Below are 15,365 nucleotides of genomic sequence, written 5' to 3'. Positions count from 1 at the left end.
CAGCCTAGCCCGGGCTGCCCGCCGCGAAGGGACAGTGCGTCCTAGCGGTTAAAGTCACGGATGGTATAAAACGGGCATAGCTGGCACCTCACCAAACATCCTTGGCCGTTGGCTAACAGGCACATTGCAGGTGGGAGTGCTCCAGTCCAGCCAGAGCAGCCCTGGTATGTACATGGCAAAAGGCTTTTTGATCTTTTCACATGATGACCATATTGGGTCAAAAAGGCGGATTAAATTCATAAATAGTGAGTCCAAAAGAAAATTTTACCTATAAGAGACACTCTCAGAATCCTGACCTGCTGTTGCTAACGTAAAGTGTGAAAGTGTCTAGTCATCCTCCTTAAAACAAACGTCACAGCTTTTTCTCTAATAAAATAAACTAGCAGTTAAATGTTCATGACTAATCTGAATATAACAAATCCATAAGCAAGAGCCATGGAGATGGAAAAGAATTCAATTAGGTAAGAGATTTTCGGAAAAAAACACATGGGGTGACTTCAGTGTGTGGCTTTTCTATCTTATTGTACCATCAAGGACAGGGTTTGCTCCCTGCAGAATAGGCAAGGGAAAAATTGATCTCTGGATACCAGTATATTTTCCTATGGTACCTTTTCCCACACAGCACAGTAGCAGTGAATAGGACACCAAGCATGGATTACTAGTGCTAGAACAATATTGCCTGCTAATATGATACATGGAGTAAACAGAGTATCCAGTCAGAAACTGTACTGATCTGTTGGCTGCTGTCATAAAGTCATATATTCTGTATATTCCACACATTTATATCAAAACTCTGGCATTTCAACAGCATTTGAGCACTTGGTAGTTTCTTTCCTTCCATCTAGAGCAGAATGCAAGCCTATATGAGTCCTGTCTGTTTTAAATGTAAGATCAAGCAGAACATTAATTACTTTTTATGTTTGTATACAAGGATGTCTTTATAGAAATGCACTTTAAGATGGCTAGAGATAATGGAAAACTGAAATCACACACCGAAGAGTTGCCTCAACTTCTTTTATTTATATCCCCCTGCTTCTAAACTACAGCATTGTGGTATTCACCGTTTACAACTGAACTAAATTGGTCTTACTTCAGTGAGATATTTTTGTTTAAATTGGTAAGGTAGAGGAGATCCTGGATAAAGGAACCACAGTTTGAGGAGCTGAATGAATATAATGTAGGTTCAGTAAGATTTTGCTCATTATAAATAGCAGAAGACAGTAATATTTATATCCTTATATAGCATATATACCTACAGTATTTGGTCATATAATTAGTTGAGGACATGGTTTTTGTTCCATTAGACATAGCTCACTTGTTCTTCTGTTTTGTTAACTTCATTCTCTGTGAGCAGCAATGTGTCCAATAGTATGGCTGATGATGACTGGATTGGTGAGCTCCGTAGCCTCATTGGGCTCTGGTACATAACAGGACTAATCCCGTTTCGCATCCCATGCATCATAAAGAGTTTGGAGTTTTCTGCCATTGAATTTCTGAAGGAGATCCTACTGGAGCATTTCCGAAGGGCCTTCATTGGCTCTGTGGTCCGATAATTGCAGGTGATGTACCTGCCAAAGGCCTCCCTGAATGTCTTGTTGAAGAGCGTGTAGACCAGAGGATTTACTCCTGAGGATACATATCCTATCCAAACAAATATCTCCATGAGCCTTTGAATAACTTCCTGACTACAGGAGTTGCACAGAACTGAAGTTATGTTCGTTATAAAGAATGGGCACCACATCAACAAAAAAAGAAAAAATACAATCCCCAGGACTTTTGAGGCCCTTTGTTCATTGCTGATGGTCTGCACAGACTTTTTTCCAGCACTGGACATTCTGCGTATGAACATCTCTTCGTTTGTGCTGGGCAATACTTTGTCCTTTCTGGAGCCATTCAACATGGCCACCTTTTCTGGTGATGAGCTGGGTGTTGCGTCCCTTTGGAATACCGTCGACACAGTAGACCAAGTTAGGCGTTGAGGAGTCTTGTTAATCAAGTAGGCCTTCTTACGGAGTGCTTGTATGGTCAGAAAGTAAGTGACTATCATAATTGCAAGAGGAACAAAGAATGCAGCTAGAGACCCATATAAGATGAAGTCACTAAAACGATCAATTGTCAGGGCACATATGATGATTGTGGATTTGCCATCTCCATCCTCTATACCTCTGATTGGGACTGGAATGGCGATGCCTAAAGAAGAAAAACAGAAATAGTTCAGCTTGGTATCCTATGCAGTCTCTCCCTTGATTTTGCAGATTCAGATTGCGTAAGGTAGCGCAATTTGAGAGAGCTACAGCGAGCAAGTAAGTTAGGGGTAGTTAAGAGTATTAGCTGGAGATTTGCCTAAATGGAACTTTAATAAATTTAGCAAGATCAATATTAAAAGCTAGCCTTCTTGAACTGCTGGTGACCCCCAACACTTTATAGTTCAGGAAGCAGGATAACGCTTAATACTAAATTAAACTCTGGAACAGTTGTAATAGTGAAATAACACTTTTTCCTACTGTCACCTACCTTTCATGAATGTTAATTTTGGGGGTTTCTGAAGACCTGGTTCAGAAAATACACGTTTTATTTAATCTAGAACATCAAGTAATCACATTGTCAGCCAGCAATCTTTCACCCGTGTTGACTCTCTTGAATATACAAGTGGTTAAAGAGATGTTTTGTGTGCTCATTATAATTTTGTTTGTTAAATTCTGTTGGCTGTTTAGCATCTTTATGAAGTGTTGCTGTTTTTAACTTAAAAAAAAAAAAAACAACCCTCAAAGGGCTTGTCTTAAATGAACTTGCTATAACTGAAATTACAGACAGTACATCAAACTCTTGATTTAACAGACTAATGGCAGGGAGAGGTGTCCGTTAAAGCTGAAGGCCCATTAAATAAGGGTTTACTGCCCATCCTCCGTCTCCAAGCTTCCTTCCCCCGCCCGCCTACCCCCTCAACCCAAAAAAATGCCCGTGGCTCACCAAAGGAGCCACTGCTGAGTCAGCTGCTGCAGCTGGAGCTGCCAACCCTGCTGCCGTGGGGCAGGGAGGACCCCACCATCATGTGGGTGGAGCTTTCCTGCAGCGGGGGGGAACCCCACCACACATAGCTAGAGCTTTCCCACCGCAGCTGGAACCCCACCACATGCAGCTGGAGCTTTTCTGCTACGGCTGGGACCCTGCTGCCATGTGGCTGGGGGAACCTGTCGCCGGCATCTGGAACTTTCCCACCACCGTGTGGTTGGAGGGACCCCACTGCGCAGCTGAAAGAGCAGCCACCGCCCACAGAGCTGCCATGCACTCCTCCCTCCATGAGTGAGGTGTGTGTGTGAATGCAGTCTGCCCATGTACTCACCCCACCCCTGGTGGGAGGAGCACACGGCGGCTCTGGCGACGGTCCAGGCCGTCGTGGAGGGTTCAGCTGTGGCGAACCCAGTGAGTCCCTGACTTTTATTTGGGGTGGAGGTGGATGGCGGGGATTAGGATTTTACAGACCCCGATTAAGTGGGCTTTGGGAACCATGGGGAGGGGCTGGCAAACATCTGTTGTTCCTAAAGTCTGCTAAATCAGGATCCATAAAATCGAGGATTTACTGTATTTCTATTGGTTGAAGTCTACCTGACAAAACAGATTCCTGTCTGTCTGATGAAGTGCTGTCTGATGAAGTTATTCTTGCTACTCTCTCCAACACCTTTCACTAAGATCTAGGGATTTATTGTACTTCTGCGTTCCCCAGCTGCCTTAGAGGTGTCCATCGAAAGCCATGACATGACCTAGTCTTCAGTCACTTGACCCCTTCCATAATAACAGATGCACCTTTGGAGACAGCAAACATTTAAAGCAAAGTCAGAGTCGAATTAACCTTTAAGTCAAGAAGCCCTGGCTCAGCCGTTGGGTATCTTATATAATAGAAAGAAGTGGAGTGTGGTGCTGAATAATACAAGTAAATCAGATATTGGAAGGTCATTTTCTAAGCATCTTGCCTCTGCTGCAGTTTCCTTTAGCATTTTAAGATAGAGAGAAATCTTTTCTACAATCAAAATACTGATCCAAATTTTGAATAGTAACAGGGAGGTCACCATGTTAGTCTGTATTCTCTCAAAACGGAAAAGCAGTTATGTAGCACTTTAAAGACTAACAAAATAATTTATTAGGTGATGCGCTTTCGTGGGACAGACCCATAAAATGTTGCTAGGAGTACATATGTAGGTCAACAACCTCGTTGTTAAACTTTTTTCACCTATGCTGTGTCAGTAGCTTACGTTACCCAGAAAAAAATTGTCAATGCTTTTGGCAGGGTGTTGCTTTTTCTGTATCTTGCTCATTGGCCGTGACAGTAATTTGAACGAAATGCTCGACCTCCTCAGATCTCCAGGTGTGAAGTTGTCTGAAATTTCATTTTGTGCCCAAACTTAAAGATGGGCAATATACTATTTGCAGAATTCAGAAAACAGTTAGACGTGTGGTAACAGCCAGTACATTTTGCCCTTCATTTATACATTTTTTTAAACGCTTAAGCTTTAACTTTTTGTATCTTGGCAGCACGCTTTAATTTCTGAACTGAATGTTACTGGCAGCTCACTTATTTGAATCAGTGATTTGAAAGATGGTTTTTTTTACATAGATTACCCTCTTTCTGTACAACTTAAAACAATTCTCAACCCCATGGCCCATTTTTTTCTGTTTGTGTAGTTTTAAGTGAGGCAGCATTTCAACAGCAAGTGTTTCAGGGCTTAAAATTAAATCTGTTACTGGTGCCAGTGGAACCAAAAGCTTTGCATCCCTAGAAAAGATGCAACGGAAGCAGCTAGAATTTGATCCACCCCATGCTGCTCCTTCGTGTGGTGCATCTTTCTACGGGTGGGGAAAAAAAATATACTTCATTCCTATTCTGTCCTTGACCTGTCTAAGAAGTCTGCCAGCTAGTACATTTTAAATGTATTTTGTGACATAGCCCACCTACTCACTATGAAATGGACTGAGATCAGCTCAGTTGATATAGGCTGTCATCCATTAGTACTTTGTAGACTGCAGATGGCAAAGTTTTGAACTAATGATTTGGAGGTATAAAAGGGTTTCACTCCTGTTCCCAATCTCAGAAGCTCCACGTACCTATTGAAATGAGCCATACCACGGTTATTTTGATGAGAACTGTAGCCCGTGAGTTGTATTGGCTGGCCTGAATTGGCTTTTTTATGGCAATGTAACGGTCCAGTGAGATGGCGCAGAGATGCATGATGGATGCTGTGGAAAAGAGGACATCAAGAAATAGCCAAACAGGGCACAAACCAGGTGGAAGAGGCCATGTGTTATCTGAAAGAGAACAGCAAAGTTGTTAGATTAATTTCTAATGCCCTTTGAGTGTTAGGTGTCTGTTTTTTCCTTCGTGTGTTTCATAGACAGGTTCTAATAAACTCTTTGGAAACACCACGCTGCATACCTGCCCTCATACCTTCCTCTCCACTCCTTCCTTCCTTGTTTCTCTCTTTAGCTAGACCCTCCTATGATTCTGCCCTTTCCTCACCCCCCCTCACCCTCATTCACCTGTGGAAAAAGGTAGAACTAATACTTGCTACCATCTCACTGATGTCTTGTGTATTTTCTCACTTTCTCTTTCAATTTTATTTGTAAGTTCTTCATGGCAGGGACTGTCTGCAACTTTGTACAGTGTCGAGTCCAGTAGGATGCCCTGAGCTTGGTTGGTCCACAGGCACTACTGTAATAAGTATATTTTATAATAGTACAGATGAGGTAGGTGGTTTATCTCCATAAAGCCCACTGGAGTAGAGGGAGATTTAACAGGGGAAAAAAAAAGTAGTGACTATCATAGCAGTGCTGAGCCATCTCCTAAGTTCCAGGATTGGTGATCTAAAACTGTATGCGCTAGAAAGACTGTTCAGGATAGTTAAAAGGTTTGTTGGGGTACTGCGTTGTGCCTGCAACACCAAGGGGCTACTTCTTTTTATTCAAAAGAAATTTGCTAGTTCCCCTTCATGTAATTTTCAAGAGCGATAGCTTAGGCTTCTACACACAGTCTTAAAAGATGTATTTTTGGCTAAGGCTAATCAGCTTTAATGTTGTCTGTGTAACAAATAAAATAGTCCATCAGCTGCTTTCTGTTCAGGTTGGGATGCTCGCTTTGCATTGCTTTGCCTTCCAAAGGGTTGGTACTGGAGAGCTCTTCTGCCCCCCCCCCCGCCCCCGAAGATCTCAAATATTTACTCTGGTGAACATCAACAAGTGGATGTTGATGAAGCTCTTTTGAGGTTTTTTTATAAACTGATCTCACCTACATTTGATTTGTTCCGCAAGCCACTGCTGCGGGGTGGCTGTTGAGTTTAAAAGGCTTGTTAGTGTTCTGTTTCAATGGGAACGTAATGATATGTAGGTACACTTAAGGTACCACCATAAAATTATCACCTCTTCATAGAATGACTGAGGGTTGGGGTAGTGGGGGTGGGGAATGCATTTTCTAACAAGTTAGCTTTGTCTTAAACCTATTTCATTTTTAACTCCCTAGCTGTGACCTAGCAATGCCCGACTGTCCTGAGAATGTTTTATGAGCTAATCTAGAATCTGAGTCCATTATTCTGTGAATAGAGTAATTGCAGCAGTTTAAATTTTTGACTATTAGATTTTTGTGGTGCAGTGGCTATTATCATGAAATATCACAGTGATGCAGAGATTTTTAGTTTCAAAGTGTTTTTCCTTTCCTCCTCTTGTCTGAAACAGGCAACATTTACACTGGTGTGCCTTGATGTAAAAATTGAATCTTAACCATCTAAACAAGGAAGGCAATAGGTGGAGAAAAAGAATATTTATTTCACCCACTCTAAACCAATGAGCTCCAGGTGTCATTGCAATATGAGACCAGGCATAAAGGAGAAAAATTAACTACTTTTGAATAAAAAGTCTCAGAGGGATAGCTGTGTTAACTGCTAACTTCACAAATAACAAGCAGTCCTGTGACACTTTGGAGACCAACACATTTATTAAGCCATGAGTTTTCACTGGTAAAACCCACTTTATCAGATTCACTTTTCAATAAACTAACTGCACATCTTGATACTCAGGAATCATACAACTGAATATCAGGCAGAGCTTAAACTTACTTAGAGAAAATAATTTAAATTGATTAGTGAAGGAGGATGAAGCTATCTGGAAAAATACATTAATAGAGCATTTACTTACCTTTCTGTCCACAGTTTAATTAGGACATAAGATTTATCTTGTTTTAAACTCAAAGGCCTTATAATGCAGTCATTCAAACAACTATGTAAGTTTGGCATTCCGGAAGAAATAAGGTGAAGTTAGTACTGATCTGAGGATGAGGTGTACACTTTTGCAGTTTACTTTTTGCACACTAAGGGACGTATGGGGGGCAATAATGGCTGAATTTCAGTAAATGATTCAGTGTTTCCTAATTTAAGTCCTCATTCTGTACTCCACAGATGGTATCTTGTAGATCTGTGGTGTCCAACCAGTTCACTCTTGCTCTAGCAAACTTAAAGTGGGTCTATCCCATGGAAGCTCATTGCCTAATAAATTATTTTGTTACTCTTTAAAGTGCTACTTGACTGCTTTTTTTGTTTTTATTCTGAATATATTGTTCAAGCCAACTAGCCACACTCAACTGGCCAGATGGCACCATGTGGCTAGTGGCTAGCGTGTTGGACACCACAGTCTTAGATGGTCGCCATGCAGAGAGGGCACATGTGCATTGCAGTAACATGGATTTTCTACTTCTTTCGGTTAACCTGTTTGTTACAAAGGACACCCTTCGGCATTTACTAATGGAGTTGTCCTTTTCTTTTTCTAACCTCAAATGTTTTGTAGGCTGTGCTGTCTTGTATACCTCTACAAATTTGCAAAGCTTTTAGTAATTGCAGGCCACAGTGTAAATGAAGAAACCTTTTTTTCTGTTAATAATTTTGTTTTCCTTTTGAAACTGAGAGGAGAAGAGGAATAGCAGCTTTTCACACTGTGATCTTGTATAAAATATGGGTTTTCTATCAAAAATTACACCAGAGCCTTTGAATACAGCAGTTCATGAGAACCATGGATATAGTCATCCTAAGTCTTTTTGTTTGAAAGAAATTTACAATTTTGTTGTGGCCATTTCTGTGGCTCTGTATTAAGACTTGCTCAATACACTAGTGATTCTTAACCTTTCCAGGCCATTGTGCCTCTTTCATGAGTCTGATTTGTCCTGCATACTCCAAGCGTCACCTCAATTGAAAAACACTTACAAAATCAGGCACAGAAATATGGAGGTGTCACAGCACGCTGTTCGGTAAATACTGCTCATTTTGTCTTATCTGAAGTGATAGTTTGTACTGACTTCACTAATGCTTTTTATGTAGCATATTGTAAAACTAGACAACTATCAACTATATGAAAATACTCTCTCAGATGTACAGACTAACTTGGCTACCTCTCTGTAACTATCTAGATGAGTTGATGTACTCCCTGGAAGATTTCTGCATGCCCCTGGGGTATATATAACTGTGATTAAGAGCTACTTTGCTAGGTTAAGAACGTGACGTCTTGGTATTTTCCTAAGAGTACGTCTACACTTACTGGAATATTGACGTGGTGGTGGTTGATCTTCTGGGGTTTAATTTAGCTTGCCTAGTGGGGTCATGTTAAATCAAATGGTCAGGGCTCCACTGTCAACCTTGGTACTCTCGCAGCTAGTAAGGGAAGTGACCTCCTCTTGTGGGGTCTGTAGAAAAAACAATTTGGTATATGTCGACTCCATCTATGCAGTTCACTTAGCTGGAGTAGCATATTTTAAATTGATTTTTTTCCCCTGTAGTGTAAACCTGGCTTTAATCTTGTTGACTTATTTACATATAAGCGTTTGAGGACCATTTTTGGCTGTAAAAACAAGAATTCCTGTGGCACCTTGTAGACTAACAGATGTTTTGGAGCATAAGCTTTCATGGGCAAAGACCCGCTTCATTGGGTCTTTGCCCACGAAAGCTTATGCTCCAAAACATCTGTTAGTGTACAAGGTGCCACAGGAGGTCTTGTTGTTCTTGAAAATACGGACTAAAATGGCTACCTCTCTGATTTTTGGCTGTGCTGTCTTTGCTTTGTTGATCTTGTTACTCTGGGTGCTGATGTTTTGCTTTCCAATCTGGCATTGCCAACAGGGTTATTTCAGTTGCCTAAACCTGTGACACGGATGCCGGTGGGCACAGGCTGTCTCCATATTGTAACATAATGGAGATACAATCAATCTTAGTGTATAAAAGAAAAAAAAAATCCTACATGATTTTCTCCCATTTTTTGGGGCATGTTGCCTGTTACAGAATCCAAACTATGCAAGGAGAAGGGTGTGAAGAAAAATATTTGCTGAAAATGAACCTCTGCTTTCCAAAAATATATTTAGTACTTGTTTTGTGATCTCTACCTTTTTGAATGCTTAGGGTTTTGGTTTGTTTTTTTTTGTCATTTCAAATATTTTGAAACTTGGTGACTGGGAGGGGAAACACAGTAAAGACAGACTTCCTCCAGGATTGTAAGAGTTTTTGATGATTGAACATTGGAACAACCTGTTATCGAAACATAATGTCCCTATGTCTACATATTCATAAAGTCTGGTTTAAAAGTAAAACTTGAATATATAAAATAAAAGAAGCAGGGAGTCAAGGTTGCAATTAGTTTGGGTTCTTAGAAATTGTAATTTTTCACATCACAAATGTCTGTTTTGCCTGTGGCAAATCTGAATGTTTAAAACTTATTGTGCAGTGCTGCTTTTTATTAATAAAAATTTTGTTCTATTTTTAAAAATATGTAGATTTTTTAAATGTCCCAATTACTTGTATTTTTGTTAATACAATATTCTTGCTTTTGGAACTCTGATTTTGGACTTTTTTTTTTTTTGTCTTGCGTGAACCGTGGGTTCTTATGGAAAATTTCTGGCTTTGTTTTACTGAAATCAAAGGAGGAAGAGGAGGAAAGTTTTATTTGCAGGAAATATGCGTTTTCAAGGTAATCCTTAAAACTAGATACATTATAGAAGAGCTTGTCCTGACTGAATGCTTACGGTGCTCATTATGTATTCACGTAAGTGAGATAAAGGAAATCCTTCACGTACATGTTGGAAATTATTATTTTTGCCTTTGTGGTAATGTGTTCTAAAGTCTATTGAAATTTGTTGCCTGTAAGCAGGGCTTCTTTCTCGTGGAATGCACCAGAATGGAGTTCTGGCATCTTTCTGCCATTAGAACACCAGAAAAATTTTCACCACCAGTTCCACAGGGGCAGGAGCCCCGGTCGGTTCCTCAGCAGCAAGGGGACTGGGGTAGGAGCCCCCGCCAGTCCCGCTCCAGCATAAGCACTAGGGCAGGAGCTCCCATGGCTCCAGATCAGCATGGACACTGGGGCAGGAGCCCCTGCCGGTCCTGCAACAGCGTGGGACTGCGGTGTTGAAATTGACTTATAACCCCTATAAGGAATCATCAGACCTGAGTTCTGGTGCCTTTTTTACCTAGAAAAAAAGCACTGCCTGTAAGAGATTTCATTACAAGTCTTTTTGTTGATGTAAGGTTTTTTTATTGAGTAGCAGTTTATCATTTTTTTTGTTATCAGTGTAAGTTCACATTTTATTTTACAAGCTACTGTGTGTGTAGGCTTTCAAGTGTGACTTATCCTGACGACAATACTTGATGGAATGGACTTCCTAGGCTTTGATTTCCCAGAGGCTTTGCTTGCTTTTGTATTTATCTTGCATGACTACATTCAATTTTCTTGATCAATACAGCTAAAACTGTAGCTGGGAAGAAGTTATTTACCAAAGTACCTTTATTTTATAGTTAACTACAGTTGCTTTTTATTAAAATTGTCCTGAAACTTCTTTTTAGTTTCCTTCAGTCAGCCATGCCAGAAGTTGATCTCATCTCTTCTGGCGATGTTTCTAGAGTCTTACCACAGTTGTATACTTTCTATCTTCACTGTATTCCCATAAATGAATGACAGGTGGGTGATTTGCAATGTAACCTACCTATAACTGGTACAAAAGGGAGCTTGAGATTTCCTGTTTTCCTGGGTGATAGACATTATGATAGTTCTACTGCTTAGAAAATCAACATTACATCTTATTTTATTGAAGAAGTGTATTTCAAGGGCACAAAATATCAACCCTAGGAATACTGATTTATTTTTTTAAAAGAAAATCACTACTATCCTCTCAACCAGATCTCTCACTTAAAATCTTCAGGTACTGAGCTTCCAGCCACAAACTTCATAGAAATGGGAAGGATCTTTACACAAGCAAACCTGTGTGTTGGCAGGGGGTTAGATTAGATAACACGTGCTGTCCCTTTGTTGCCCTATGATTCTCCTACCCCTCCTCCCACAAGTACTTGTTGATTCTATCTGCAGATCAGTCATAAAATCTTTGTTCTGCTTCAGTGGTTTTATTCATGGAGACAACACAAAGCTAAATTTCAAAGCACACTTCCATTTTCTAACATGCTAACCTTTTAAAGAAAGTTGTGCAAATATCAGAGAGGTAGCCGAGTTAGTCTGTATCTTCAAAAACAGCAAGAAGTCCTGTGGCACCTTGTAGACTAACAGATATTTTGGAGCATAAGCTTTCGTGGGCAAAGACCTGATGAAGTGGGTCTTTGCACACGAAAGCTTATGCTCCAAAATATCTGCTAGTCTGTAAGGTGGAACAGGACTTCTTGTTGTTATGCAAATAGTTTAGCAGTTAATAAAAACAGTGAACTGTTTACACATTCTGACATTTTAAGCTTTTTTAAAATTAAAAGTACCATGCATTCAGTCAATGCTGAAATACAATTTCATCACTCATTCTGAAATTTATCTTATGTATTTCATTTAAGCACAGCACGATAGTAGTGATATTGTTAGAGGTCAAATGTGAAAAGTGAGTCTCTATTACAGGAGCAATTAGTAGTAACTTTTGAAAGTATCTCTGAGTGGAGTCAGTATCCCAGTTGCATTGTAGCTTTAAACATTCCATTGCATGTTACTGGCAAGTATTAAAGTCCCTTCCAGTCCTATTTCTTCTATGATTCTTGCTGCTGGATTTAAATAATTCACACCTTTCCTCATATATCTGCCATATAATTAGGTAAAAGTCAAAAATCAGAGGCAAACATTTGTGTATTGTCTCAATAGATGTCATATGCTTATTTCACTGTAACAAAATGTTCTTGTCTGAAAACATGGTAATGTGGTAAGGATAGATTTTAATTGGTTGCCTCTGTTAACAATGATGGTTATTCTAAAGTTTTTTGGCCAACAAACCTTAGGTAATGTAACCTTGTTATGTGCTTTCTATAAATACCTCAGCATCTTCTACCAGCTGCTGAGGAGGCAAAATGCTTTTTTATTTGTCTGCCAAAAAGGCATCTTATAATAGCAATTTCAAAGTTTATCATTGGTCAGTTATATGAAGCATCTGCCATGGTCTTACCACACCTATTTAATTATTTTTAATTTCACTTTTTTTCTTTAAAACTTCCTGCAACATGAAAGATGCTTTTGTTCAATTCTAAATTAAGATTCCTAGCATGTTTTAACCTTGGTTACAGCAGCTTTAGCTCCGGATTAATTGAGATTAGGTAGTAATAAAAGAAAAAGTAAGAAAATTAGAAAGGAAAATCAGCTATTGGAAGACTAATGAAGTTCAGAAAGACAGGGTTTAACTTTTTGTATTGGCTGCTATGCAGATTTGTCTTATTTATGATTAATAATTTTCTGACTTTGTCATCTTTTAACCTGTATTTCTTATACTGTCTGCTGATCAGTAAATGAAGTATTGGAAAGGGATTTGATCTAATATGAGCTTTTTTAATGAAAAACTATGAAACTTTTATATTAAGATCTCAGAGGTTGTGCACATTTTGACAGAATTTTTCTTCCAAATTAGACAATTGTATCCTAGTTATGCAGTCATTTCCTAGGAACTGAACCTTGTCCCTTATCAGTACTTTGACCGTTCTGTACTTAGTTTTAGATCCCATATCTTGAATATTGCTTTATACAGGGAAACTGAGGAATTTTTATGGCTTGAAAGAAATTGTCACCAAATTGACAGCAGTCATTTGAGGAGCGGTGGGTCGGTTTATTACTTCTGCACATTTAATACTTCAAATTTGGGGCTGCTGTCCCCAAGGCACCCCTTTAGAGATTTAATTTAAAAAGACAAAACTCCTGATGCCTGTCATAAATTACGGGTCAACGGTACACTTTAGTTCAAAGATTGAGTTACCAGCATGGCAGTATTGCATGAGGTTTACTTGAAAAATAGAATATCTCGCTGTAGTTGCTGCATGTCTGATAATTAAAAAAAATATTTAAAACAGCTTGTAACAAAAATAAAGGCATATTATTCAGAAAAATCCCTGCAAAGTTGTTACCAAACTAGATACAAATGCAACATTTTAAACGTTAGGTCCCTGAAAATATGGTTCTGTTAGTCATTATGGAATGAACAAGAAAACGTCAAGCTCAGTGCATAATGTCCTCAAAATCTGTTTTGTTCCTCATGAGTCAATGGCATGATCCCCTAAATGAGGTGTACAAATGGCCTGATATTGGGGTAGCTAGACAGATGGTTTCTCTCTGTTGGCGTGCATTATGAATTTCGCCATTTCCTTAAGTCCCTTGAAAAATCTGTTTTCCTACAAGTGAGACCTTAGAATTTTTGCCATCAGTGATCAGAGATTGTCCAAAACACTCACCTGAGCTGCATAAATGGTACAGAAAAATGTCGTCGTCCTAGAACGATACCAACTCCTGGGAAAGTAGTGAAAAGCTAATCAGTCAAATGAGACTCTCACAAACTGCTTAGCACTTTTGAGAGAGAGAACTTCTATTATTGGTTTAATATCTGACAACCGCAGATATCCAACATTGCACTGCCAATAACAATGCAACCTATATCTTTTTTCCAGAGTGTGGTGCCTGTAGTTGATCCTTGCAGATGTAAAACTCTTTGGAGTTTTTAATTTCTCCGATAAAGGGTGGGAGGCAAAAGAGAGGATATTCACAGCAGATTTGTTTAAGCTTGTGTCTTGAGAAAATGTGAAGTGTTTAGCCAGATGATGCTCTCAGAAAATAACATTATCACAATTAAGCAAGGGAAATAAATGAACAGTTCTAGTTAAAGTATATTTAGCATATTTGCTCCTCTTATGGAAGCTTGATGGCTTGAACAAAGTGACATACTTACCAAACAGTATGGTAAGAAGGGCAATCGGCATCACAAATAATCCAACCAGCAAATCTGCCACCGCCAAGGACATTAGGAAATAATTTGTGGCATATTGCAACTTTTTCTCCAAGGAGACAGCCAGTATAACAAGTATGTTCCCCCCAATTGTGGGGATTATAACCATTAGGATCAGCAGAGCTGCCCACCGTGGTTTGGTCCCCTGTTCGTCATTCACGTAGTTCGGTTTGAGTTCCCCGGTTACTGAAAGCTGTGTCAAAGACCCATTGCCAGATCCATATCCGTTTAAAGGATAGGACATCCTTGTGCCCAGCAGCATATATTCAGCAATTGTGTTTTGCTCAGACATTTTGTCAGGTACAGCAGCTGTCTGTTTCTCTCTGGTCCGGTACGATCCTGAAGAAAGGCCAGCATGGTCAGTAAGGTAAACTGGTCATCTGATGCTGTGATACGCTGCACCCATGCGAGAGTGTTGGATCTAAACTTGTATTCTGTTCCTCAGTGGATGCACATACCTCTTAAAAATGAAAGTATCGACTTGGGTTCATGTCCAGTGGTAGGATCCAGTGGCCTGATGATTCTTGTAGAGAAGCTGTGGTGTTCTGAAGGGTTTATGAGGCTGTGAGAAGTTGACAGTTTTTAGCTTCTTGTGTCTTCCGACAGCAGGAAATACGGTATGTGAACTTGCATGCGGAAGGGTTCCCCCTACATACAAAATATGCAGATGGCATCATTTCTATTTATAAAATGCAAAAAATGAAGTTTATGCTGCATATGTACCACTCCTCTGAGTGTCTAGTTTAAATTACCATGATGTAGAGGCAGCATCAGTAACTATATTTTCTCTGTTAAGAATCCTGTTTCCCCAAGGAGCTATCCTCCCCTCAAACATTGATGTGACTAACATAGAATATTTCTTTAACTGCTACGGTCTGTTGTTTATCTGGTGAAAGTTGAAGCATGGCTATCACTAAAACCACTGGTGACTACATTTGCAATAGAGTCTTAGGCAATTTATGGAATTCAAACATCTACACTCTCCCATTATTTAAATAGGAGGGACAAGTAAAGTCCTCACTGTTTGGAGCTCACTTTCATTACCGCTTGAGGAAGACTTTAACTAAACAGAGCCCACCCCTCACCCCCCCAGCTCTAAATGCTG

General features: G+C 39.7%; 2 protein-coding genes across 2 annotated transcripts in view; one reads left to right on the top strand and one right to left on the bottom strand.

The window, feature by feature from the left end:
* PSMD1 (proteasome 26S subunit, non-ATPase 1) overlaps window positions 1-15,365 on the top strand; it is a 129,336-nt gene that overhangs the window by 43,556 nt on the left and 70,415 nt on the right. The window lies entirely within an intron of this gene.
* Window positions 1,114-14,650, bottom strand: HTR2B (5-hydroxytryptamine receptor 2B). The gene is made up of 3 exons (XM_075004289.1): window positions 14,204-14,650; window positions 5,101-5,301; window positions 1,114-2,190 (listed from the first exon to the last, which is right to left on the bottom strand). The coding sequence occupies exons 1-3, from the start codon at window positions 14,550-14,552 to the stop codon at window positions 1,301-1,303; spliced, it is 1,440 nt and encodes a 479-aa protein (XP_074860390.1). The 5' UTR covers window positions 14,553-14,650; the 3' UTR covers window positions 1,114-1,300.

The sequence above is a fragment of the Carettochelys insculpta genome, chromosome 10 (genome assembly GCF_033958435.1).
Source record: "Carettochelys insculpta isolate YL-2023 chromosome 10, ASM3395843v1, whole genome shotgun sequence".
NCBI classification, from domain to species: Eukaryota; Metazoa; Chordata; order Testudines; family Carettochelyidae; genus Carettochelys; species Carettochelys insculpta.
The sequence above is the reverse complement of the archived record's forward strand: the minus strand, read 5'-3'. Positions and strand labels throughout refer to the sequence as shown.

Coding starts and splice junctions, on each gene's coding strand:
- HTR2B (XM_075004289.1), bottom strand. CDS start 14,552: ATGTCTGAGCAAAACACAATTGCTGAATATATGCTGCTGGGCACAAGG. Junction 5,302..14,203: donor CCTTCTTACCATACTGTTTG/GTAAGTATGTCA, acceptor GTTCTCTTTCAG/ATAACACATGGCCTCTTCCA. Junction 2,191..5,100: donor GGTATGGCTCATTTCAATAG/GTACGTGGAGCT, acceptor TTTCTTCTTTAG/GCATCGCCATTCCAGTCCCA.